This window comes from Taurulus bubalis (assembly GCF_910589615.1).
Source record: "Taurulus bubalis genome assembly, chromosome: 2".
Classification (NCBI taxonomy): domain Eukaryota; kingdom Metazoa; phylum Chordata; class Actinopteri; order Perciformes; family Cottidae; genus Taurulus; species Taurulus bubalis.
The window spans coordinates 11,011,442-11,039,161 of NC_136590.1; the positions used below are offsets into that span (position 1 = coordinate 11,011,442).

General features: G+C 38.8%; 1 protein-coding gene across 1 annotated transcript; it reads left to right on the forward strand.

The window, feature by feature from the left end:
* Positions 1-705: 705 nt before the first annotated feature.
* Positions 706-25,402, forward strand: LOC306753523 (rho-related GTP-binding protein RhoN-like). The gene is made up of 5 exons (XM_079237403.1): positions 706-950; positions 2,049-2,136; positions 18,843-18,952; positions 21,528-21,662; positions 24,398-25,402. Exons 1-5 carry the CDS (start codon positions 843-845, stop codon positions 24,650-24,652), a joined length of 696 nt encoding a protein of 231 aa, XP_079093529.1. The 5' UTR covers positions 706-842; the 3' UTR covers positions 24,653-25,402.
* Positions 25,403-27,720: the final 2,318 nt, after the last annotated feature.

Below are 27,720 nucleotides of genomic sequence, written 5' to 3' on the forward strand. Positions count from 1 at the left end.
GTCACACTTAGGTCATTGGGATAATGATAAAGTGCTATACAATCTAAAATAAAATACTGTTTACTAGAATTTCATAAAGGTTTCAATACATTGAAAATACATCGAATATAGTCTCTGTTAAGGAAAAACATCCACTTTTCATATGTACTACTGTTTGACAATTGATATGAATGCCACTGGTTGAGACTAGAAGATAGCAGAGACAGTCACGCGAAGACCGGAAGTACTAGGATTTTGGCTTCAAAATAATAGGGCGGAAAATATAATTGAAAAGAATAATAAATATGTTATTCGTCATCCTTTTGATAAATTTTTCTACCCAATTTATGTTATTGATGCTTGAGGACATATTCGTATTTTCCGGACTGGATACCTTGACTCTGTGTGGTTACATGTGGTTATTATGATTAGGAAGACCAGCCTTACTACTATCGATTAGTTTTGATGCACACAGGCAATCACAATATGCGTGAAAGGTTTACATCTAGTCTACCATGCAGTCATCCAATAGATTGTATCCATCTAGAATGATACATATAACGTCATAGGTCGTAGTATGTAGTCTTTTATTTTGAAAGATTCCACAGGAAAAGCGTTTTTAGAGACGCTCCTTGACAGGAGTCGGCGGTGTGCCTCACTTCATCCGTGGAGCAGAGGAGCGCAGCATTACGCAGAGCATGTAGCTGAAACTACATCAGACTGCGGTGCTGAAGTTTTTGGATCTGAATTTATTTTTCTTCGGGAGAAACATTGACATCATTTAGAGCTGCTCTTCGACCCTCCACCTGTTTGGCGCTGAATGACAAGTAGGCAGCATAACTGAACAGTGATATCGGGGCACCATGGAGAGCAATAAGGGATTACTTCGCTGTAAGATTGTGGTGGTCGGCGATACGCAGTGTGGCAAGACGGCTCTCCTTCACGTGTTTGCCAAAGACTCGTACCCGGAGGTAAGAGAGACTATTTCATTAAGATAAACACACAAGTAAAGTCTGTGAAAACCACACGGCACGACAAAGTCTCCATCCAGCCGAATATTTCCAGAGAAACTTCAAAACCTGCTGATATCATGTCTGATATCAGATCAGCATCATGTGGGAACTGACTGATGACACACAAGATGTTATTTACATGTATTTATTCTAATGTGGTTTACTCCTTTCTTATTGATGCCATTTAAATTGGATGCTGCCATGTCCATGGGAGACTTTTTTGGGCAGATTATGTCTTTCTCTATAACATAATTTAGCTTGATCTTTACGGTCAAACCCGATTAAATATTGACATTTTCAGGCTTCAGACTCGTGCCCGTTCAGTGCCCAGTCTGTGCGCTTTGGGTATCGCGCGCGTCAGTCCGTCCGTCCGTCCGTGCAGGAGTAGTCAGTAAATAAAAACCATCACTGGTTTGACCACGGCAACAATCATGAGCTGAACTGCCTCCAACCAACACACTGAATCAACACCTGTTTTAAAGATTGTGTGCAATGTTTTCACGTGGGACTAAAAACTCGAAATGTCTAATGCTATTAAGAGATGACATATCTAAGTTATTAGGAAGTTACAAAAAGGTATTCAACACCTAAATACCTTATTGCTTTTTTAAGGTAAAAATACCTTACAACCCTTAAATATTTCAAGTGTTTAATGAGCAGTGGGCATTTTGGGCAATATCAAGTTTTGAATGAATAAATAAAATCTCTGCTGTGGTTTCTTCTATTAATCAGAATCGGAACCATTTATTGCCATGTATGTTCCTTGTATGTTTTCACATACAAGGAATATGTCCTGACGGGACAATGCATTGACAACAATGGGACATATAAATAAATTGCATATATAAGATTGAACATAACAAAAATACAAAGACAGACTCAAATATCCTCTGTACTTGTTATATGTACTTTATTTTTACTCTTGAACTGTTGAGGATAGTGAAATCAAAGATTGGAAATAACCTCATCTATTCTACACATTCTTACATTGTCTAAAATGTACACAACACCCCTGTGAGCTTTCATCTAATTTTGACCACATGTGTCTCTTTTCAGAATTATGTTCCCACCGTGTTTGAGAATTACACAGCCAGCTTCGAGATCGACAAACAGAGGATCGAGCTCAACATGTGGGACACTTCAGGTAAGACGCACTCGAGTTTGGTTTCACCCTTTTGTGTGGCAGGATTAAGATGCCAATGTGATGATGAGAGGTGTGCCGCATCATCGGCCCATGAAGAAGTTACTTAAACAGGCGCTGCAGGTTCATAAGCAGCTGACTTGTTGGTGCATTCAACAACATTCAGGCTGTGGGCCAGAAACAGGTTATCCTGACCACTAAGAGTGTGTCAGGATAATCTGTTGGGAGTTCTGAATGACACTTTTTTTATCTTCAACGTAGATTCCTCATAAGAAGTCACAGTGTTTCAATAACTTCAGTCCTGTCATCACCTTTAGAGTTAATGTGAACAGCTGCTTCAGAGATTTAGCAGCTCTGGGGGAGGATAAACAACTTGTCATTCTACATATGCCTGTTCCAAGAAGCTGTCACAGCAAAATCATTTCTTATGAACACACACAAAATTACTTTATCGCAGTTGCAGCTTGACATCGTGGCCAAATCCATGCTACATGGCAAGTTTTCCAAAGTGGATTTTTTTCATTTTGAGTAAACAAATGTTGATAGTAGAGATGTTTTTCCACTCGAAGAGCTCTGTTAACTCTAATATGTGAGGAGGACTGATGCCACAATGTGGATTTTCAGACCACAGCTGAAAGTTATTTTACATTTCTGAGACTAAACTTTAAATAGCTGAGAGTTCGTGGAGCTCAAACTGTCAGATTCTTTCAGACGTAAGCTAACTTCCTCCCTTTGTCAGCCTTGAGGCCCTTTCACATTGCATTTCCACTTCACGATGATACCTGAAAACTTGTTCTCATACAACCACAGAGAGCAGCATTAATTTCGCAGCGTTCCATGAACCTCCACCCATGCAGACGTACAGAAAGACCAGCTAGACAAGCTGGAGATCAAGAGCTGCTGCTGCTGAGGCTGGTGCTGCGGGTTGGTTTTGCAGTGGGTGAGGCCACTAACTGTGTTTGAACAACACCCTCTAAAATTGCTGGTTGTTTTTCACACACACACACACACACACACACACACACACACACACACACACACACACACACACACACACACACACACACAGTGAGCAGTGTGGTGGATAACAATACAATTACACCAAAGGAATGCTTAAACAGTCATTTACTCCGCCATACAAAACAATTTCAATTCAACTTTGTATGTGAATCATGGGCATCACTTTATTATGTCATTATAATGGCATCCACTTGCACACAATAGAGGCTGCACATAGTGGGCATAGCTCTCCCAGGTGTGACTACCTGTACCTGTGTGAATACAATGGAAGCCGTTTTGTCATCAAAGCTTCCTTAATCCTTCTCCATTTAACAAAACTATTTGTATACGTGAGCGTGTGCTCCTGTGAAAGAAAAATGTGTTTACCCAACAAGAAATACTTTATAAAGGTTTTATGGGAGGATACACACCACGCAAATTGATTTCTTTACAACCTGGCAGCCTAAATACTAATAGCTTTTTTATTGATTTATAAAGCTGTAATAAATAAAAAAAAAACATTTAAGAATGTGCTCAATTGTACTAAAATGTGTGGGGATAAAGATAAAGGAAGGACCTTAGTAGTCATCATTTTGGAAAATATGCTGGATTACGTTTTTGCCGAGAGTCAGATGAGAAAATCGATACCACTCTCACTTGTGTACAATGAATCTGAAGCAACAGACAGCAGCTGTTAACTTAACATAACGACTGGAAACAAGTGGAAACAGCTAACCTGATTATTACCAACCACGACAGTGTCGTGGCTGGTATTTTGTGTGTGTGTGTGCCATCATATCCTTCGTACATCTGTCTGTGTACATATTTAGTTACAATAATAGCAGCACAATCCTGCAACATGCAGTCACATCATTTTACAGGTGTGTAGTTGAGATCAAAATAAAGATGGGTGGGGTTCGGTCGAGGGGGAAGAAGTAGGGATGGGCCAATTGACTCGCTATTTCACGCCCCTTGCCCGATTGGCGTCAAGGCTCGTTTGATCCCATCGAATGACAGTCTCTAGAATTCATATATATTTGATTAATTGGATCTATGCCAAAAAAATAACTTTGAGCGATCCAGATTATGGCAGGTGATCCGTGTCTGACCTGAGCTGGCTTCCTCCTCCCTCCTTTCTGAGAGAAGAAGTGTGCGTTGCCTCGCAGCGTCCCTGCGAGCTATTTTGGGCCTGTCCCAGCGGACAAGTGCATTGGCACCTACATCAGTATTAGTTCAATTCCCCCTAGTACCTGCCTCCTCTGACTAATAACTGAATATGGGGATTACAGTCACTCAGTGTGCTTACGAGGATGGTTTTGTGTGCTGTAACACCCTTGAGTTTTGAACTTTTGTTCTTACTTACATTTGCTATTTCTTATGCAATCACAGTTTTGTTTGAGTATACATACGCCTGCTGTGTGTGTGTGTGTGTGTGTGTGTGTGTGTGTATTCACTGGCATGTGCAGGCATGCGTAAGAGACAGTTGTGCAAATGTTTGTGAGCGTTAAGTTTGTCTGTATATGTCTCGGTGCATGCCATGGCTTGTGCGTGCAGTTTGCATGACAGCCGGTGAACTGAACCAGTGGGAAAGAGGCCGTTGCTGAAGCTCACTCATCGAACACGCACGATAAAAACATCTGTTGTGTTTTCATCACAAAGTATCATAACAGTTTAATATAGCATTTTGGCGACAAAGTGGTACCAATTGAATGTCAAATTGATTTAATTTGACTTGTTGTCAGTAGCTTCGGAGAATCAAAGGATGCAAATACAGATGATAAAAGAACACACAGCAATCCAAGTTTTATGATATAAGGCCAGAGCTCCTGTGAGGATAGCAGATTAGAGAAGGAAGGATGAGGAGATAAGGAGTGTTGTGAGAGAGTGTTAGGCAAAGTGCCAGAATGAGCCTCCGAGCTGGTCGGCCATTGTGCAGAAACAAACAGTGGATTTAATTAATCAGGCACTTGCGGTGTGACCAAACACTTGCCCCTTGTCTCCTTCATTCCTGATGTCGCTACACCACCCACATGCTTTTTCACCCTCTTGCCTCTTTCCTCTACATCCTTGCTTGCTTCCAGACTCCCTGCTTCGTAGGTTAAACTCTAATTCTTTTTTCTTTCTGTCTTCCTGCCAAACTACTTCTCTCCTACTGTGTGTATATATCTGTTGCTCTTCGTTATTCTCTCAATCTTTCTGCCATTCTCATCTCTTTCATTGTCTGTCTTTCATGCTGGGTTGTATGCTGAGTCAAGATCGAGAGTCAGAACAATATTGACAATCCAAACTCAACTTTCTCCCACTTTGTATGCATTGTGTATATATTAGTTAGCAAATAGAAATGAAGCAGTGCTTTTTTAAGTATTAAACTGAACTAAATTTAGGAATATCATAATTAAACTGAACAATATAAACTGAAACAATACCGGCTTTAACTAGATTTGAACTCTTACAAGACAAGGCCTATGAGGTGATAATGCGGGTGCCATCTAAGGCATAATATTTCAGTTTATATTGTGCTTTAGCAGTGCATACATACAGTGTCAACAAACTCATTTGCAAATAATAAAATGACCAAAATTACCATATGGTGAATCTGGAAGCGTTCAGCCCCCAGTTGCCAGCCCTGAAATGTCACTGCCCAGGCCTGGAAATCACACTGAATTGCCCTTTTGTTTCACTTATTTTTTCAGTCTGACATAGCCAATTATTTTTGTGAGATTGCCCAAACCAATCCGTAGCAATAGTGCCCATTCATTCCAATGAAAATTGCTCACCTTGCTCAAAACGTTTTCTCACTTGTGCACAAGTTTTTCTTCTAGTTCTTCCAAAATCTATGAATCAAACACTAACCCTCTTTACCTTATTTTGTATTGGCACATGAGTTTCCTTTTTGTACTGTTCTGTACTTTATGGTGCTGAAAATATCGGTTTATTTTAGATTGAAAGCCCTTTGGGAAAACATTTAAAATTGAACAAAGAAAATACAAAAATAAACAAATTGCTTAAGAAATATTTCAAATTCTTCTTTGTAAGAAGCTTCTGCAATATTTGAATGTGCACAGCGTCTCGTGGAGTCATCAAAAGGCAATCAACCATAAAACAAATCTCAAAACAGCAGTTGTGTTGGTCACCAAATTAAAATAAATAACAAGACTGAACCTAAAATCTGATCACAGCCGACCTCATGTGCGAAAGTATAATACAGTTTTCATGACTTGATTCTCCCTTCTCTGCACTTTTCTCTCCCTTTCTTTAATTTCATTCATTCTTTACAGCTCTGGCTGCAAACCCCTCACCAGTCTCTTCTCCCCTCTGTTTCCAACTGGCCAAGGTCAGGAGTTCCTCTCTTTGGGGGCACTGCCCTCTCAGCGCTCTTGCACTTGATTAGCTTAGCTTGCAATTTCTTTGTCAGTCTCTCTATCTGTCTTCATGTCTCTCCTACACTATAATCTTCTTCTCATTTCCTCAGAAAATCCCATGCTGCCTCTGTCCTTAGCACGGTGTGTCCCGGCAGTCACATGACTCACTCTAATCTGTCTTTATGGGCTGTGACAAAAAAACAGACTTGGTGCTCAGAGTAATTCTGCCCGTATCTGGTCAATTATTACCAATTTGCCAATGCGGCTCTTAAAAAAGGTCATAAATTAGATTAATAGACAGACTCCATGGGTGACCTTTACATTCTTAATGAATTCCCTGAGGTTAATTATGAATATGTCCTAAAATCACAATTCTAGAATCCAAGGTAATTGTATGTTGTGTAATAATGTTACACTTGTAAAACAGACATGTACTAGTTCACCTTGTCAAGCATGAAAGTATGGAGGTGGTAAAACAAGTTTTTTGGGTGAAGCACATTCCACAATATTTTGTGTTGTTGTTTTATGTATTAAATGTGGGGAAAGAGAGCCACAGAGTGAGGTTATTTCTATTTGGATGACATGTAGGTAGGTATGCTGTATCTTCTATATAGACAGTCATGTAATATATGTCTGCATATATGACTTTGACTTTATTTATTTGATGTGGACATCGCAGTGACATTAGAATTCATAACATACATCGATGCATAAAAAACAGATGCACTGTGTTGAGTGTCTATAGCGAAACGCTAATTTCCAACACCTGTCCTGTATATTATTAATATATATCCTAATACATTTTTTGTGATATATTTTTTTTAAATTATCTTTACATCCTGACAGCAATCAACACATTAATTAATATAAATGCCTGAACAAAAACAAATCTGGTACCTCTGGCTGTCGCAGCGTTAATTTAATTCAACTCATATGAAATGATCGGACAGCCTACCTGTCTGTTTACCTGCGTAAACAGCTGTTACTACTAACAATAGCCGTGTTCCTTTATGTCCATTATGACATGTTTATCTTCACAATGATACTTGTGAGGAGGGGCTTCGCAGAAACAGGCTGTCAGTGTCGCAGCTCACTACTCATGTTTAATATCTAGGCACTCTTGCAATAATTCTCAACATTACCAACACAAGCTTTAAGGTGGTAATATGTTAGAGTTGTGTTTGTAACTTGTTTTCGTTACCCCCCAAAGTAGCCAAAATAAAATCTGTTTTGCAGGTTATAAGTATTTTTAATTAAGCTGGTTTTAGCAACATTATTTTAATCATAGTCTCAGTTATGCTGAATAATTCATTTGTTTATGATGCTGTAACACACATAACAGGGTTTTTAATTAAGGGTTTAAAATGCTGTTGTCTTGGCTGGATTCATAAAGAACGAGCACATTTGACTGTTACTGCAAAAAAAAAGTCTCAATATCTATTTTTCCTCTGTGGATGGTTGACGACAAAAAAAGCAGCTGTTGCCCTCAGGCTACTCTTGCCACAAAAACACAAGCCTCCAAAACATACAGGTTTCACAACTGAAAATGTGAAAGTGTGATAACAGTCGATAAAGCAACCGGCTGAACCTGCAGTGTCACACCTTAAAACAGTGAGCGGCGAAAGGAACGTCTTGAGGTTTGCCGCCTTGAACTCTGCCCTCCAAGCCGCTTTCTCTTCAGAAGCAAATAAGCTGAATCTTCTGTGATACTTCCTTGAGTGCTTGCCAAGTCAATAAGAGCTTGCTTGCACTCACAATACACATGCTTCTCTTTCTGTCACATATAACATGCAAACATTGCTGGCACTTTCAAGACCCTGTTGCATCCATCTATCCATCCCAGCTCCATGGAGTCTGTGGATAAGATTGCCTTAACAATGCATCATTCATTCATGAGCAGCTTTTATGACACCAATTACACGTTGGCTCCTTGAAAGCACAACCTAAATGTGCTCCGAGCGAGCATCTGTGTGTGAGTGGCACCTGGCTCCATGACAGTGACGAGCGGAGAAAATAGCTTGATGCGTTGGAGCGTTACTGAGGTGCAGAAAGTGGGATTTTAGTCCAAGTGCTGTTGTTTTTTTTGTGCACTAAACATGTGCAGGGGCGTGTATGTTTTGTGTGAGTAAGCGTACATGTGTAAGTGCTCTCAGAGATTAGAGGAGTGGTAAAATATATAAATAGAGACAGTGAAGAGACAGAAGGATATAGTGTCAAAGCAGAGTGCTGAGTTGTAAGTGCTCAGAGTCATGTATAGGAGACAGCATGCTGGACCAGATGAGTGTCAGTAGGTTTTCATATTGTGAGCCTGTGCCCCAGTCACCCCGGTCTGGTTCTCTTCTGCTCATGCAGCCCATTAGAAGACCAAGGGTACATTGAAAATCAATGGCCTAGATGCGTCTCCACTCTCGTTCCCAGGGGACCCCGGTCTGTCTCTCAGCTACTAGTGCATGTGTAACTGAGCAGTCTGTCTAAGAGAGACAGCAAGTCTGCACACAGGACTGCTAACTTTTAGATATGACTTTCATAAATTATTCTCCAGCATCAACACATACAGACTTGTGTATTTATTCTTCAAAGTTCTCTTCACTTGTTGTAAATTTATTTACTCTTCATTCATCCTCCATGTTCTAAAAATGTGATTGGAATTTTCATTTAGATATAGAGGTGCTGTTTTGTGTCCACTGTGCACCATCTTTTGTTTAGTTTTGTATTTTTAAAGACAATAAGCAACCAAGCCTGACACAATACAAAACATAATGTATAGACATGTTTAAATATTGATTACACACAAAGATACAGAAACACACATTTAGAGTGGACGAGTTGGGGGTTACCATGTCCATAAACCTTCATCTTAAATGGCATATATTATATATGTCAGCTACTGATGCTCCTTCTGGTTGTTAATCCTAAATTTTTACTTTATATCTTCTCTCAATTTATCCAGTATAATTTAGCTGAAGAGCATAATATGTGTACTCGTACAGTCAGCTATCCATCCAGAAACAGTCCTTTCCAAGCTATATTTTCAAAAACCTCTCTTTTCATCTCCTCTAAACTTCAAAAATATGTCAGCTTACATACAACTTGACAGAATGTTGCTTTAAAAGATATAGCAAAACTTAGGACCATGACAAAAGACAAGCATTACAAGAAAGGTGCACTCAGTGGAAGTGTGTCGGCAACACACACTCCTGTATTTTGTGATTGAATGAATCTAACCTCCCATCTAGACACCAAGATGTTGTAAAACACACTTCAGTCGTTCGTCGCAAAAGAGGATAAAATGAATGTCGGCATGAACACATTTAGTGCAATATGAAATATTGTCAACAAGACAGCGGACACAGGCATCATGTTTTAGAAAGTGGTTTAAAACCATAATGGCTCAGTTGTTATTATTATGTAACAGGGAAAAAGTAATTAGACTTTGTCGGGCACTTTGTTGAGACACAGAAGCACAGGAGGGCACTCACGAGGTCTATCCATCCACTTAAGACCCCTCTATCCGTTATCTATAATGCAAGACACAGCTATGACCACTCCATTCAACTTCCAACACCTCAGCCATTACTGAGAGGGCTGGAGGAGATGGAGGGTGCTGACCCTATTTCTACTGCGGCGTGATATACAGTGATTTATATTGTACAATTGAAAACAAACCCATCTCACAGACGGCTATATTGCTACTTTACAAGAATGATTACCTGGAATGATACATCATACAGTATTCTGTAGTTCAGTGATTCTTGGCTTTAGGTCTATTGGTACTCCTGTGAATCACAGCTTTAGTTTATAAACAGCTTTGTCGTAAAACTGTGTTATATGACTTGAAGTGTGACGCATAGTCAAAGATTTGAAGACAAATATAAAATTGGAAAATTGAGATTGACACATTATCTTCTGGCATTTAAACTGAACCATTAAAATTGTTTAATAGAGTTACTGTATTATACATTTCACAGTTGCATGCAGTTTGTAAAATATTGTTGATTTATTGTCATTTATTGTTATTTGTAGATTTAATAATAATATTTTACGGCAATTATAATAATATAATGGACTTTCTTGTCTTTCTTTTCCTATCGGCTGTATTGCCTATCAAGCCCGTAGAGTGTTGGTGCAGTCGGACAAAATAAACAAGATATATGATCAGAGCTCCATGTGTGAACATCAGAATCAGCGCTGCACACAGGAACATACGGCTTCTCAGACAGCATATCACATCACAACAGGAGCTGGGAGCTTTAATGTGAAGGGGATATGCCCAGATGTCCCCCTGTCATTAATTTGAAGGAATCCTGCAAGATTACTGCTGATTTCCGGAAAACCTTTGCTCCCTGGCAGCGCTCTCCCTCTGTGCTAACTAAATTAGGAACATGCAAGAATATCTCGTATCATTTTTCACTGAAATCCAGCCGGGTATTCTGTTTCTATTCTCAGTCAAAATGAAATGAACTTGATTTAAATGAATACTTTAACCTATAAATGACCATTTGTAGATCAATTACTCACCACATGTTACGTTGTGCATGTGCAATGTGGGCTTGCATGAACCGATAGAGACAGAATAATTTTGGTGAAAATTAATGTTTATTATTGTAAAAACCTGTCTTCATCAGAGATTTCAGCCATATATATATATATATATATATATATATATATATATATATATATATATATATACATACGTATATATGTATATATATATATATAAATATATATATACATATACATATATACGTATATATATACATATATATATATATATATATATATATACACACACACAAAAATGCACTGCAGACGAGCACATTGTGCAAAGACTGCTTGCCTCTTGATGTGACTAGCAGCGTCGGCATCAATCATTCCTCCACACTGCTTTTTAGACTATTGTTTGGTATTCAAGCAGAGGAGTTTTCACAGCATTATATTCCACTTACAATAATCCACAATTTATAAACAGCTAAAACGCTTCATTTAACCATGAAGTTAATTTAAACTTTGAGTTAAATTCAGCGCTAGATTCGTGAACATGTTGCTGTTAAATTGTCTTTGGAATTTAACATATTATAATCGCATTGTAAAAAATAGGATTAGTTTCACCTTTTTATCATATGAGGATAAATATGACAGAAATAATATTTTTTCACATGAATAACTGCAGTCATCGACAGTATATCATGCCCCTTATGTGAATGGATAGGTAAAATAAAGGGAAACCAGGCTGTGGTTCCTACATTAGATCACATGTAACATGGGACAAAAAGAGTATCTTAACTCAAGGTCTAATAAGAGCCACAGAAGACATTATACAAAGGCCTGTTTAACTATAAAGTTTTAGTTCTTCTGAGACATCACTCGTGAGAAAAAACATCAACACACTAGGAAGCTAAAATAAGCTTAACAGTCTCATTGTATAAAAAAATATATAATCATGTGATCTGATCACTCTGGTTCAATGTTGTTGTTTTAATGACATGGCAAACAAAATGAGAGAATGGAGAAAATATATCAGGCATAACCCTTTCTCCTTTAAATAATGTGACATTTTCAATGCAATTCTGTGCAGGGAAAGAAAGCCAGAGCGGCACATTGTTGGCTCCGCAGGGCGTCTCAAGGTGTTTATGCATAGGCGCTGAGTGATTATCCACGCTGAGCGTGCATGTGTTTCTACTGAGTGGACTCTATTACTGTTTGATAATCATCTAAACGAACAGGCTGCTTTCTCTTCGGTTATTTATCAGACAGACAGACACAGCATGAGTGTGTCTGTATGAAGTAATGCTTAATCTCTGTGGGAGGTATTACTTATATTTTTTGGTGGTGGAAGAAGAATACATTAATCAGTAGCATTACGTTTTAATGCCATTCCCTCTCTGAATGTATTTCAGTAATTCAGACCTGGATGAAGGGCACTATTTTTGTAGAAGGGCATGACTGGGACAAACAGGATTTCAATATTGATGATCATTACTGTGCTGTGATGGAAGTTGGCAGACACAAATGTCGTAAGAGAGGATTAATAATGATTTCCTGTGCAAGCATCTCACGGTGTGTTTATTTTTCTACTGAATCACGCAGAGCCGTGAATGCTGAACGATACAGCATGCAGTCTGATAGTCTCTTATCAGTCACGTTACAGATTTGAGCTTGACTAACCAAAGAAATATATTTATTTTGGTTAGTGCAAAAAGTACCACAACGGATGTTTAATAATGAGTTTTACAGGTTCAGACAAAATGAGAAACAGACGATATGTCCGGAACATAAAAAAAATCACGAACAAGATTTACCATATTTAACCGAATAGATAACATCCCTCCCTTGATTTCATAATTAAGAAACCTGCTTCGTGGGGTCCATTAAAGGTCGCTCATCAAGAAACTTAATTTATAAAAGAAAAGAAGCTTCACAGCTGAACCTGCAGTACAGTTAGAAATATACCGACAGGTGATGAAATAAAGACAAAAACCTGAACAAAATGAGTGGTGAAACATAACAAATGCAAATGCTTCTGCACAAGCCATGAAGCGTCACTGAAGTATGAACATGATGTGATCACACGTAAGATTTATAGATTTTGGAACAGAACTAACTTTGTGGAAAAGACGGAATGATGGACAATGTAACTAGTATTCATTCAGATTGATGTATTATTCAAAATATACAGTGCAGGATTTGTTAGTGATTTATGAATTTTGACTGGATTGTATTAATAGCTGGTGTCCTGTAAGCCCGAGCAGGCTGGACCTAGTAATATGAATGACTTAATGATAAAAACGTAATTCATTCATACATAGTCATATATAGAGTCATACATATAAATACACAGTCAGAACAGTGTATTTGTGTGTATACCAGTACATGATATCTTCTTTTTTTGTCCGAATTTGATAAATTAAATTGATCATGCAGTCATAAAGAGGAACACACACACTGCTCCTTCTCTATTTCCAGCTTCCCAAATGTGAGGATCCGCTGCTTTTCTTTGTCATATATGAGAAAGTAAACTGAATCGTTGTGTTTTGGACTGTTGGTCAGACAACAAAAGCTATTTGAAGATGTCTCTTTCTGCTCTAGAAAATTGTGATAATGAAAATAATTGTTAGTTGCAGCCCTATGGACGTCAGTCGACATCAAATGGCACAATTAAAGTATCTCACTTAAGTGATACTATGTTAGTGACAGGACCAGGATATACAAACCTGTCCACTCCTGTAATCCAGCCCAGTGTCATGTCATTAAAGTGGATTACATACCAGTTTTTGTGCATTTCCATTTTCAAAGCATGCAGTTTGGCATCAGGTGTCACATTACTGTTAACCACTTTGTTTAACTCTTTTAGAAGATATCATGTAGGCAACATTACATGAGCCTTTTAGGGAGGGCGGACCTTTCTAAGCAGCCACTGAAATCAAAGAGGTGTATCTGTCGAAAGAAGCACACAAGTGGATTATATAAAATTACAAGAGGGCATGGACAGTATACACATACCAACCTGTTGTTGCGAGCAACCAAGCAGGCAATGGAAAAAAAAAGGAAATGGCTTTTTTGTACGGATCAAACATCAAACACATGACAACCCACTGCCATACGTTGTACAGCAGAGACACATCTAGCACATGTTTGACGTTTCGTTTGGCTCCTTTTAAACGACACTTACGTACCTGCATGCTATCTGTGACATCCTTGAGTATTAGAACAATTTTATTCTGTATGACGGGTGGAAACATCAAAGTACATTCGCTGAAAGCTCTGTAAATGAACCTCAGTCCTCTGAGATAGTTAAATACATGCGGTGCTCCAGTGAGTGCCTTTTTGAGCTTGTTCTTGATCAGAGGGTTTTAGACAGTGACAGATGGACTGAGGTTTCTTTGTGCTGCGGCTACAACAGCAGGAATCTTCCCATGAGGGGCATCATACTACAAGTCCCAGAGAGAGTCCAAAAAGCTCAGAGATCAATACACATTAGCTGCTGCTCGAGTGCTGAACATGGATTAGTTGACATCATGGGACTTTGAGGGTTGCAGTCTGTGTGTGTTTGTGTATAATGAAGAGTCAAGTAAGCCCTACCATTATCCAAGATTATGCTAATATCAGTTTTAGGAGGAAGAGTGTAGCTGAATTAATTTACACGCATGAATGTTTTTTTAATCGTATTTAATATATAAAACAAATAACTAGAGAGCATCTTGCAATGTGATCACACCAAAATGGGACCAGGGGCATAAAGTGGATTGGGGGGCGGGGGCTACTTCTGGCTCCTTTGCTCAAACCACACCCATCTTCAAACTCTGCCTCATTTAGAGCTCAACTACACACTAGTAAAGTTAAATGACTGCATCCTGCACTGTTGCGACGCTATCGCGGTGACATAACCTGACCACGGACAGACAGATTTGTAAACACCTGGCAAAGTACTCAAACACACACAGACTCATACGGCTGATAATAATATGACAATAATGAAGTATCATAATCTCAATTCTTAGTGGCATCAAAATTAGGATCCCTAAAACAAACTGACCTGTTGGCCACTTTACGGACTTAATATCACCGTATTAATTTGTGTCACACACTTGTTAGAGGTCCAGCACATACAGAGTGACATTAGCATTCCTTTTGAGTTGTGTTTCTGGCCACCTGATATTTGCTCATGTTTTTGCATTTTTTTGGTCTCCACCAACACCTGAGGGAAATATCTTTGTTTGGCGTTTGGTGCTGAACTGGTAGTGGAACCTTTATTTTTACTGCAAACAGCTGCATGCTGCGGCTGAGAATGCTGATGAGCGCTGTGAGAGTGAACCAAAAACACTTAAGTTGCGATCCAGAACAACAAAGCGATAACATTAGTCGAGTGGTAATTCTCTGTGGGTTCAGCAATGTGAGCAACCTCTTTCACATACAAGTAACATGTGATCTATTCTTGACATGAAAATATTGATTTCAGCAACTTTAACCGCAAGTCATGCACTCATAGACAGAACGCAATTAAGTGTATTTCCCAAAATGAATGGCAGGTCTATGTATGCTAACTACTCCTTTATGAAAAATGTGTGACGTCTGTACAATCTGCTGTATTGTCGGGATGGTTGATGTCACAAACCAAAAACCTTTGACAGCCTATTGTAATAAGCCTTTAATGCAAAGCTGCTTTGGGGATTTATCCGTTTTTGGAACCACTGATTAGAGGAGGAGAAGGATTCAAAAGCAGAGAGACTTGAATCTCAGGATTCAGGAGTCTTGATGCTTGTTTATTCTGGCAGGGCTAGGTAGACCGAACAGAAGAAGACTTGGCAGAACAATAAACAACGACTGCTGCTGAAAAAATACCAACTAACTAAATACACCAGAGAAAAGCAATCTGCTAAATAAACAACTCACGTTGTCTTAATGGGGAAGGGCCGGTCCTGAGACAAAGCAAACTCAAGAGTGGGTAGCACTCTGCTGCGTTAGGTAACACTGGGAGAGGTTTCTGCTGATGTGGATCCCATGTTACACGAATGCCTGGTTACATGCCTGCAAGGGAATACATTCCCTTGGTGCGGTGACACATGATGACCTGATCAGCACCCTGGACAGTTCTTGTAAATCAGTTTATTATCTGCAATAATTGATCATCATGTAGTTGTCTAACTCTGTTATGTGTCCTAGCTTTTATAATAGAGTGTGTGTTTCCACCTTCATTTCTTCTGCTTGAAAAAATGAAGAAGAGTAGAAGGAGGTTATGTGAAATGGCTTTTTAAAATTACATTAAAGCATAATGGAGTTTCATGATGTTATTATTGAGCTTTCTACCATGCTCCTTCTTACCTTGGGGGAAAAGTTTGGGAGGAGCTTAATTGTCTGTATCTGATGTTTTATAGTGAAAATAAATGATGGCAACTGACTCACAATGTATCCTTGTTCAACCTTTCCTCTCAACAAAATATTAGAAACAGCTTGAGTTGTAATTTTGCTTATACACAATACAAACTATTAATAGTTCTTCCTGGTTTCAATGTTCATTATGAGACAAATGTATTGTTAATTTAATAAACTTAAAGGTTAGGGTTCCTTAGAGGTGCCCTATGCAGTTTTATATTGAATGTAAACGCCACAGGATACCTTTAAAACGTTTGTAAATTGTGTCAAACACATCATTGGCATTACCTTATTTTGAGCCATAAGTGCCAGTCAGTCATACGATACAATTAAATGGGAGATAAAATGTTCAAACGTGTAAATTGTAAATAACGAACATAATGCTCATCATTGGTTGTCTTTGTCTGTGTAATAACTTGTTTGTGGACAAATGCATCCTTTATTAAAGTATTTTGGAATAGTCGGCACAAGCTCTACTGATAACAGCTGACCAAAAGACATTACTCTGCATAGCTGTAGCCTATATAGGCCCTGGTGTACTTGCAAAAGTGCTGAGCAAGCAGCTCTGCAAATGACTTGTTTTACAGCGTCCCATCCTATTGCCCAGATTAGTCCACGAGTATTTTATAAATACAGTTTGTATAGCTTCAGGTGGGTTGAGACTGAGATCTCTTGTTGTTTTACACAAAGACAGAAACACAGACTTAGAAGGAGCCTGAACTAATGACACCGTCAGTAACATTCAAATAGAAAATGGCTGCTTTTTCTGAGCTTTCTAGACTTGTAGAGGACCAACTCCAGTGGGGTTTTTAAATGGAGATAAAGACTGAAACTTTTTTAACATTACAGCTGCTCACAGCGGCCATCTGATGCAGAGGTGGAGCTGACAGTGTGAAGCTGAGCCACAGCTGTCGGATCACTGATGCCAGTGAGCGTGTGTGGAAGACCTACGGGTGTTTTTTGGGGACTGTCGGAAACACTTCCACTCACCCCTGCTTCATTTCCCTTTTATTAATTTAATCATATTCATTTTGTGCCAAGACATGATCTGTACCTATAAAAGCTAGACAAAAAAGGTAGAGTGAGTGAGAGAGCATGCGTGCTAAAACAGTATGTGTGAAACCCAGGAGCAGGAATTAGTGAGAGAGACAGGGTAAAATGGTTGTGGCCTTTAGTTTGACATTAACGCAGATGCACAAACACATGGTTTGCTTTGGGGCCAGATTTTGACAGCATGACAAAGATTGTGGTACATTTAGCTGCTTTTTGGGGCACATATACTGTACTTGTATATTGCCCTCCAGGTGTGTTGATGTTGTGTAATGTTTTTTTTTCTTCATAGTTTTGGCCATCCATATTATCGGTTAAAATAACATTTTACTCTATGACATGAGACAGGTTATTAACAAATGTTAATTTTTTTATGACAGCTTTTTGTAAAAGTGAACACACAGTATGTATTTGAGTGAAATAAGTATTATCTTATCCATATATTGTATTGTGCAGGATACATTTGGTGCTTTCATCTTTATTTCAACTTCCAAATCATCAACAGAATAAAGGTGGTTTTAAAAAAGAAAATAGCTTTAATGGTGTGATATATTTGCGATTGAAATGCAATATGCACAGTGGGAAATAAAATGAAATTGGCCACCACTACGCAAGATTGGAACATAAGAAAGTTTGTTCACTGACAACAAGTTAACGGTCAAGTGTGGTTTCCATGAGTTAGTCACATGTGTTTGGATTTACATCCCTACGCACAAGAGAAGTCATTAAGAACTAAAATGCTTTTTTTTTAATATAACAACTTTTAGATTTTTTTAAAGAGAAATAAAAGTCTCCTTCAGCATGTTTTAAATTCAAAGCTGGGCTATTTTGAAAATAACTTTAATGTGTGAATTGTGTTTTTAAATGTTTGAGCTCTATCTCAACTAGCAACTCAGATTCAGTCGGGTTCTATGGGAATTTTCTGTCAAACACATTTTTGTATAGTTGCCAAAGCCCAGTGCACGGTGACAATAACACGTAGTGTTGGAGACAATGAGGGAGACGGAGAGGGAACGGTGTCCCCTCTGCATAGGAATGTGTCCCCTTGCCCAGGTCACAATGCTCAATTCAGACTGGGCCCCCGGCAAAAAAACATGCCATTCTTAAATACCAGGTGACGCTTTGTGTGAGCCATTCATTATATCACTGTCACATGTCTGTCTGTTGGCTTATTCACGACTGTCAGACGAACAGACCAGGGGTTGTGGATGAGACCCCTGAGTTCGTTTTGAAAGCAATGAATAACACCCACTCATTGTCATCTGCAGAGTGGCTTAGTTCATGGTAATTACATTTAATCATAGTTATTACCGCCAAAGGTGCTCTGTAATGACTCATTTTGTGATAAAACTCTTCTGCAAAGTCACTAAATGACATATAATCCACCTGGAAACGTTAGTGATGTCTGTGTGTATTTTTCGCCCAAAGGTTCAGCCTACTATGACAATGTGCGGCCGTTAGCGTATCCTGACTCAGACGCCGTCCTCATCTGCTTTGACATCAGCCGTCCGGAAACACTGGACAGCGTGCTGAAAAAGGTCAGTGTCACATTAACAAAAGTGTTGAACATGTCGTGACAAAGCTGAGATGGTTTTCAAGGTGCATTTAGTTTCTTGGCAGGACTGCAAGCATCAACGATTAGGTTCTGGTATTTTCAAGTCTATCTTAATACATAACTCACATGCCATGTGAACTCAGATAGTTAAGCGTAAAACGATTCTCCTTTCTGTACTGGCGATGAAGGAATGTATTCAAAGAACGACAGCAGCCTACTGCTCCTAAATGCAGGTTACTGTAAATGCAGACCTATATAAAGTACATCTCTTGTCCTATAACAAGAGAAAACTCCATCCTAGTCTTGACTCATTTATTTTGCATGGAACACTAGTAGCATTTTGGATATTGATAAATCTTAATTTTAACTGCTAACGAACAACTGTGAGTTGTGAATATAAAATGTGTTTTGAGCGTTTGACCTTTGAGTCGACAGACATTCCTGCAGTCAGCACCATCATTCATCAATGACATCATCAATACAAGACAAAAACACTTAGCTTTTATGTGTTGGACAAATTCTCACATCTATAGGGGGTCCACTTGAGAACTAACTTGAACTTTGACCTTATTAGATGACCTTAGTAATCGTGGTGAATAAACTAATCTCACAATGCATGCCCAGGATGCCAAAGTGACATATTGATGGGTCACTCTACTCAAAGTATGGATACAAAACAAAGAACCGCGTCCTTATTCTATCTTATTTAAGTGCCACCATGTCTTATTTCCATTTACTTTGACATTGCAAACATCCATCTTCAAATAACTCCCTTGCACTACATAGCACCTTTTCCTGTGACATTTTTGACAGCCTTCTGCTTACCAAATCTTGTGCCCTCCATTTTTCCTCTTGGAAGGACTATTTTTCCTCAGTATTGCAAAGCTACAAAAATGCCCCCCGGCTCCTTATCACTTCCCCTTTTCCTTTTTTTTTAATCTTTTGTTCTCTTCTGTCCAATCTCTCTTCAAACACTCATTCAATTTCTCATCTAGCATAACCCAGTCGAAGATGTTATCCCAGTCTCTACCCGGCTCACCTTTCTTTCCAGCTTCAACCCAATGCTTTGCAGCTGGCAACATTTTCTCAATTTGCCTTAATAACTTTCTCACATGGAGCATGTCAGCGCGGCTTTCTATCTCCTTTCTGTCTTTTCATCCCCCTGCCTGTTTGGATTGAAGGATCAGGTTATTTGTGAAGGAAATATTTGATTATGAAAGCTGTGATGAGACCATCTTTATATCCAACCTTCACCGCTGCAACATAAACATGCTCAACTCGTACATATGAAAAACAGAAGCTGTACAAACACTACAAGAAGATGATGGACACACGCAATCTCATTGGCTGATGGTGAAAGGGTATATAATTGGAATCACAGGTTCTACCAAAATGTCACAGTCTATATATTACCTGAACTTTGAAATGATGTTTTCTGCAATTTTTTTAACAAAGAATACTAAACCAAAGCATTGGGTGAAGTTAACGTTTAGCTGGTAATGGTGCTAGATAAAATAATAAGGGTTTACCAAACCAATTATAATTAACATGAATGTAACCAGTGGAACATGAATGTCTGTTCCAAATTTCATGGCAATTCAATTCTATAGCCATTTAAATTAAAGCCAAAAATGTCAACGTCATGGAGGCACGAGAGGAAAAGTAAGAAAACTGAATTGTCACCGAAGTCATCGGAAAAAAATAAGCAGCCCATTTTCTTCTTTTGATAAACCAGACTCAGCTTCAATTGTGTGTATTCTGCTCTTTATCCGGGACAACACTCCTTCCAATTCTTTACATTAACACAAACAATAAGCTGCTCTTCCCATGGGTCCTTTGTGACTCATCTAAATTGCTGCTATTCACCAGTTGCACACTGTTTGCCGGAGCGGCCTGTTGAAAGGCAACAGCTCACTCTGCATAACTGCACAACACACTGCAGCCCGTAACAGCAGCGACACAGGCATCCGGGAGAAAGGATCTCTTTGTACGGGAGAACAAATGGAGCAGCAATGCTCAAAGTGGTTGTCTGTGCCATGGTGTGAGGAGATTATGACACGAGTCTCAGAGAGGAAGAAAACGATAGAGAGAAAGTTAAACAGTTCGAGTCGTGTCTCTCTTTCTCTCTGTCTTTCTTGCAGCATTTATGACCGTGAGCTCTTGTTGTGGCTAACAGAACATCTATATTGTTTTGATTAAACACTGGAGGTCAGCAATTACAACAAGAGGTGAATGTTAAGTTTCACAATAAAATAAACTATTTCTAGGTTAAAGTTTACTATAAAGACTGTCACTGCCATGTTATATAACCAAAACATGTATACAAACTGGGCCCTTTTTCAAATAAGGAAAATCTTAATGCTATAACATACAATATTTTTGCCCGAAGTTGTGCATCCAGCTTTGTAGCAACAGTTTGGGCTGTATTTGTTTTGCCTAGTTTAGTGTGAATAATGGCAGGAAGAATGGAAATGATATGTTGTCTACTATCCTCATTCAAACCTATATTTGATTTCCAATGACCCTGTGCACTCTTGTTTTTGTCTGTTCATACACAGTGGCAGGGGGAGACGCAGGAGTTCTGTCCCAATGCCAAAGTGGTGCTGGTCGGCTGTAAGTTGGACATGAGGACGGACCTGAACGTCATGAGAGAGCTTTCCAAACACAGACTCATTCCTGTCACCCACGAACAGGTGAGGAGTGCAGAGAAAACACCACTTATCTCTTTTTCTGTTTGCAGCAACAGCGGCGAACCTATAGCTTGAAATGAACTGCTGTTCCTGCAACCACATCCTAATAATGCTAATTTAATTTTGCATGTGTGAATAACTGTATTGATTACATTTATTTAACATTACAATAATTGGAACATCCTCTGGATATGGTTTTAAATGTACAGCGATTTTTATTTGTCTATCGTAACTCTGACTGACGTACAAATGTAATTGTATCATTCCAAATGATATCCATTACTTTGCTCCCTGGTGCCCATACTGTAAACACAACGTCTGAAAATGAATTGGGAGAATGACATTTGCTTCAGATCATAACTTCCACAAATATGTAAACACTAGGAGAATAAAAGAGCTGGGCCTGAACAAAGATAGAAACAAACAGCCGGATGTGCGATGATACAATTGTTTTGTTTGTGTCTTGGAGCAATGAACAGTGGCATGCATGCATTTCAATAGCCTATTTTCATGTAAATGTAAATTCACACTTCTTGGCAGCCTTTTGTCAACATATTCATATTTCATCATACCTCTGCAAGAGCAAAGGTAAACACCCCCATTTTCCTATCAGTAATAGGATACAAATTGGTCCATCAAGATCTCATTACTTTCTCTGGATATTTAGCTCCAAATTAAGGAAAACCTTTGATTAAGCCAACCGTTTTCCTGAAACTGTAACAGCAACTACTTCTTGCCCCTTCAATTAGACTTAAATCGTCACTGTAAGAGAACACTTTTACTTTGTCTGGTTGGATTTATTCTGTAACTTTCCAGTGAAGTCCTAATTAAAGAACATTTAAAATAATCATGCCAAAGGCACCCAACCTATGTCTTGTCTAGTTTACTCTTACATATTTCCAATTTAGCTGCATCAATTTAGCTGCATCGAAACTGTGTGAAAACAATGATGTTACATTATTATAAATAATAATAACCTGTTTTAGCCAAAATGAGCAATTGTGAACAATCAACAGGGAAACACTTTGGGTGCATTTGAGGCTGAACTGTGTTTTCCATTGGCTTTATAGTATTGTGCAATAGACCCTATAATCTCGGGGTAAGCGGAGCACTTCTCTAGTCAAACAACTGCAACTGACGTCACTGTGGCCAGACTTGATAGAAAAAGATGGAAAATAGAGCACAGGCTGAAAATAGATGGATTTGTACTTTTCTGAATGGGCCCCATTCAAAGAGCTGCAAACAGCCACAAACTGGGACTCTTAGATTTCAGCCAACTGACCTACTGATGTGATCCACAGGGGAAGTGCATTCACCAGAATGAACCACATACAAACTGTGTGACTATACTGCTGTAATCGGCTAAAAGCGTCAAAACAGAAACTTGAAGTGTTGGAACGTTTCCATTAATGCAAAAATAATGCAGTCTCCTTGGAAGCACAGCTCACGTCTTTAATGTTTTTTTTTTATAGAAGAGGAATATCATTACCACATCTGACTGCTTGATACTCCTTCAATAAGGAATACTTCCAACACTGATGGCTGAACACCCACACTGTCTGACAGTGTTGATGCTTCATTGCCAAAGAAGTTGATGAATTCAGTTGATGACACACAAAACATAATGAAATTAAGTGGGAAACTCAAGAGATAGTGAGAGCGCCACAGAGCAGAAACGCTACTTATAAGATCTAAAGAGGGATTGGTTGAATTAATAAAGAAAACTAAGTTGCCCCCTCTTACTATAAGATACACCGAAGCAGTGTTGTTGCAGTACAGGTAAGCATAATTAAAGCATAAAATAGAGGTTCAACCAGCCCAGATTTAAGATGGTGATAACCACTACTGGGAATAAGCTGAGCTTTTACGCTCGAGTTTCACAATTGCACAGATAGGCCATGAATATTTCATAGCTGTGTGGAGGATCTTAGCTTCTTTGTATGCCCCAGCTAGCTATCATGCTTCTGAGAGCTTTGGTTTTTATTAAGAGGGTTGTGTTTACTGTACATGACCAAGAGCAATAGCTTTATATCTACAAAAGAAGGAGTTAAGGATAATCTAATGTAACAAAGTCACTTCCAGAGAAGGTTTCAAAAAGGGTGTTGCAAAGCCCACTCAGCATGTATATACTCATAGTACTGTCTGGCAAAGAAATGAAGTAGAAAATGACACAAGGCTTCCAACAGTGTGCCAGAGGTTCAACATGGTTTACGCTCTCTCACACACATACACACAATCTGTTCGTCATAGCTCTAAGTACTCAGTAGCTCTTCAGGTGTCACACTTTTTTTTGGAATAGAAACAAGCACAAACTGAAGCACACAGCTAGTACGTGGCTGGATAAATGTTGGAATTTTAAAGCTGCACTAATCTTTTTCATAGTAAAAATTGATAAAGTGACTGGATATAATGTATCTTAAAGCTTTTAGTTTTACTACCACATATTTATTGTTTTGGTTTTGTCTCAGTATTCTCATCAACCTTGTTACATCAACTCCAAGATGAGCTGCAGGCAAAACAACGTGTAAACTCAGTCACAAACACAGAACAAAGTCAAAGAGTTGGTGGTGACCTAACCCAGAGCTAAAAAGGAGACTATATATCAGATTTACCTTTGCCAGGTGGCAAGAAACACAGCTCAAGATTAATGTACATTTTGCAAATAGTCTGCTGAATGTGCTTCACTGTTTATTCTTCCACTTAACAGACCCGTATTCTGTATTTTCCGGTATTTTTAGGGAACTGCTTTGGCGAAGCAGATCGGCGCTGTGGCCTACACGGAGTGCACATCAAAGTATTCAGAGAACAGCGTCCGTGATGTTTTCCATGTCACCACCCTGGCATCTGTGTCCCGTATCCATCGGCCCCAACTCAAACGTGCTGGCTCACGTCGAGAACTCAAGCGGGTCTCCCAGCAGCCGCCCCGGACTGAGATTCATGAGCACCCACCTGCCATTAGAAAGGACCGGGCCAAAAGCTGCGTGCTCATGTAGGACCTGTCTGTCTGACCAGCAGCCTGACCTGCGTGTGCCAATGGACATGAAACCATACTGCACATGAACTTAATTTATTGGTAAATTCTTGTCAGATATTTGCACTGCATAAAGGACCATATGATGAAAACGAGAAGCAATGCTATCTTGTGGAGTTATTTGAGGAATTGTTTGTCCATCTTTAGCAAAACTCTCCTTGTTATTTTTTCTGTGTGGGCGTGTTCTTATCAGGGGAGGTCATTACGCTTGTTTTTCTTTAACGCTTTACTCAAACAGGTGGACTCAATTTGTCATGGACACAAACAGGCTGGTTAGGAAATGAAAAACTGAAAGGGAAAGTGAAAAAATAATAATCCGAAATTACCAAGCAGGAACCAGTATTGACAGTGCTGGTCTTGGCCTCTTTTATGTTATTTCCTGTTTTGAAATGCTATTCTCTCTTAAGTGTTAAAGTAAATGAAGCACAATACAATGCACGCAAACTGTTCCAAGTAATTCTTAAATGTCAGGAAATTAACTCTGCTGTTCCACCTCATATAACAAGTTGAAAATCTGGACAGACAAAAAAAGTTGTTGACTGAGATGACACACATTTTCTTGAACCACAAGTGCTTTTAATATTGAAAACGGAATAATCACTCACCACAAAAGACTGAAGTGTTGTGAAATTAAGTGTTCTAATAATCCACACTGGGAAGGAAAGTCAGGGAGGGAGTAAAGTGGGTGACTGTTATGTTGTACATGTGATAATGAAATAAAAAGAAAATAGTGCTCTGCTGACTGTTGGGACATCTTTAATATGGAACTTATTCACTGACTGTAATTTGGCCTTGACACTGAATTGTAAAACCTTAAGTGTACATATCGGAAAATCTTGCATTTGTTATAGTTTTGTCTTCGGATCCGTTTTCAGCTGTGAACATTTTGTCTCAGAAAGACAAGAACATTTCTCTTTGAAAAAGCTCCTTTTGTCAGGGAAGATATCACTTTTGACTTGAAAAATATTCACAAGCGCAATCATCAGCATATAAATAGTAATTGTAAATACATTTTATCATAAAGAAATTTGAAATTAAAATACACCTCCACCTCCAATTTCCTCCCGACCGTAGTTGGTAAACATCAGATCTAAGTTGAATAGCTTGGTTAAATGTTATTTGATCTACGACAATATTCAAATCATAGTCTTATTATTTATTTCTGCATGTGAAAAAAATAATAGGGACTAATCACCATTTCCTGGAATGTCAAGTCCGTTCAATTTGACGGAAATTCACGCTGTCTCTTTGCTTCTGTAGAAAATAAACTAAAACTTAAATTAATTTACATGAATTTGTATTGTTTTTTTTTAAACAGACAATATTATTTCAGTTTAGTTTTTCTTAAATGATATCATAATATTTTTCGCTGCATATTATAGTTTTAGTTTACAATACCAACTTTCACGGTGACCGATCCATTTGTTGAGATATAACATTCTGGAGCAGAGCATTGGACCGACCAACCAACAGACCGAAGACTAAAGCAGCATTGCCATACCCTAGTGTGGCTACAAAATGCCAACAATAATAAATATACGGAATTGCTAAATTGCTCATTTTAAAATTGAGTCTGGGCTCTACATGAAAGTGTCAACTGGTTTATTTCAAGTATGAAAAGGAAACATACCATTCATTCATTATTGCTCTGAGCTATTGTCAAGTACTGCTTTAACCCACCACTGTTGGCTACTTAATGGCGGCAGTAGGTTACTGGCACATACAATTTATCATCTACGAATCAAAATCATCTATTTAGTTACATGTTGTGTTGGGACTTAAATTGGCATAGTGAGAGAATGCCTTGTAACTATGTTTTTTCAAAAGGGCTTAATTTGCATTTGTGCCTTTGATGTTGAGACTAAAGCAGTCAACATTTCTATGCTGGCATTATTTCCACACTTACAGAAATACATTAAAACTATTCAGCAACATCATATATAACATGAATATATCCCCATCATACTTTAAATGAACACAGCTGTACTGGACTATATTTACGAGCCTTGAAGTCTGACCTTTAACAGTGACTCTTGTTCCATTTGTTTCCCACCACCATGGATGAGGCCCTGCAGCCACTGGCTGCCTCTGTGAGCAACAGCAAAGTGACATTTCACAGCATCGCTGCCATGTCGTCGTGCAGGGAGCGCGAGGTCGCACCACATGCCCGTGGCAAGACCAGTGTAGACCGCAAGTCAGGGGGAGAGAGCAACCACACAGGTGGAGTAGTAGCAATAATATATATATATATATATATATATATATATATATATATATATATATATATATATACATACACACAGTATACTCTGTGACAACGTCTGCATAGGAATTAAATCACAAGTGTGGTAGTTAATAATAGCTGGACCGACTCTGAGTAGTGTGGTGTAATGTTAATTATAAAACGGGTAGATCAAATCAAGCATTCTGATTGGTTGAGAGTGAGTCACGAGGTGTAGTTTATTCAGCCATAAAGTACTGTACAGCCTGTTTACATTTAGAGCGTTCCATATCAGTGCGCACTTAAAAATAACAGGTAGATTTAAATTGCGCGACCGTTAGTTGTCATTTCAAGCTTGACAGTTACCAAACATGTTCGTGTAAACTATGATATTGTAACGTCCGCAGTAACGACTCGCAGACGTTGGTTTCCTTAACTTGCAGGTTTATTGCTTGAGTGTTCACAGTATTGCAACGGGGCTCTTCGCTAACAGTAACGTTAGCTCAAACGGAACAGCTAACAAGCTCACGTAGCATCCCCCACACTAGCATAACGAACGACAACACGTCACTTCCTCCCTAAAATGAGATGAGGAATGAAAAGGGTTTGACCACAAAATCGTGATAATTTCTAGTGAGAGATAATTACGTCGGTCATTTCCCGACGCGAGGCAAGTTCTCTAAACATCATGCGCGTCGGGCCTAACAACTCCCTTGAACAGTACATTATTGCACGACACAGTACTGCCACTCGTACCTTATTGCTTAAATATAGGGCCATGTTCTCTATTAGAACTATCAGAAAGATCA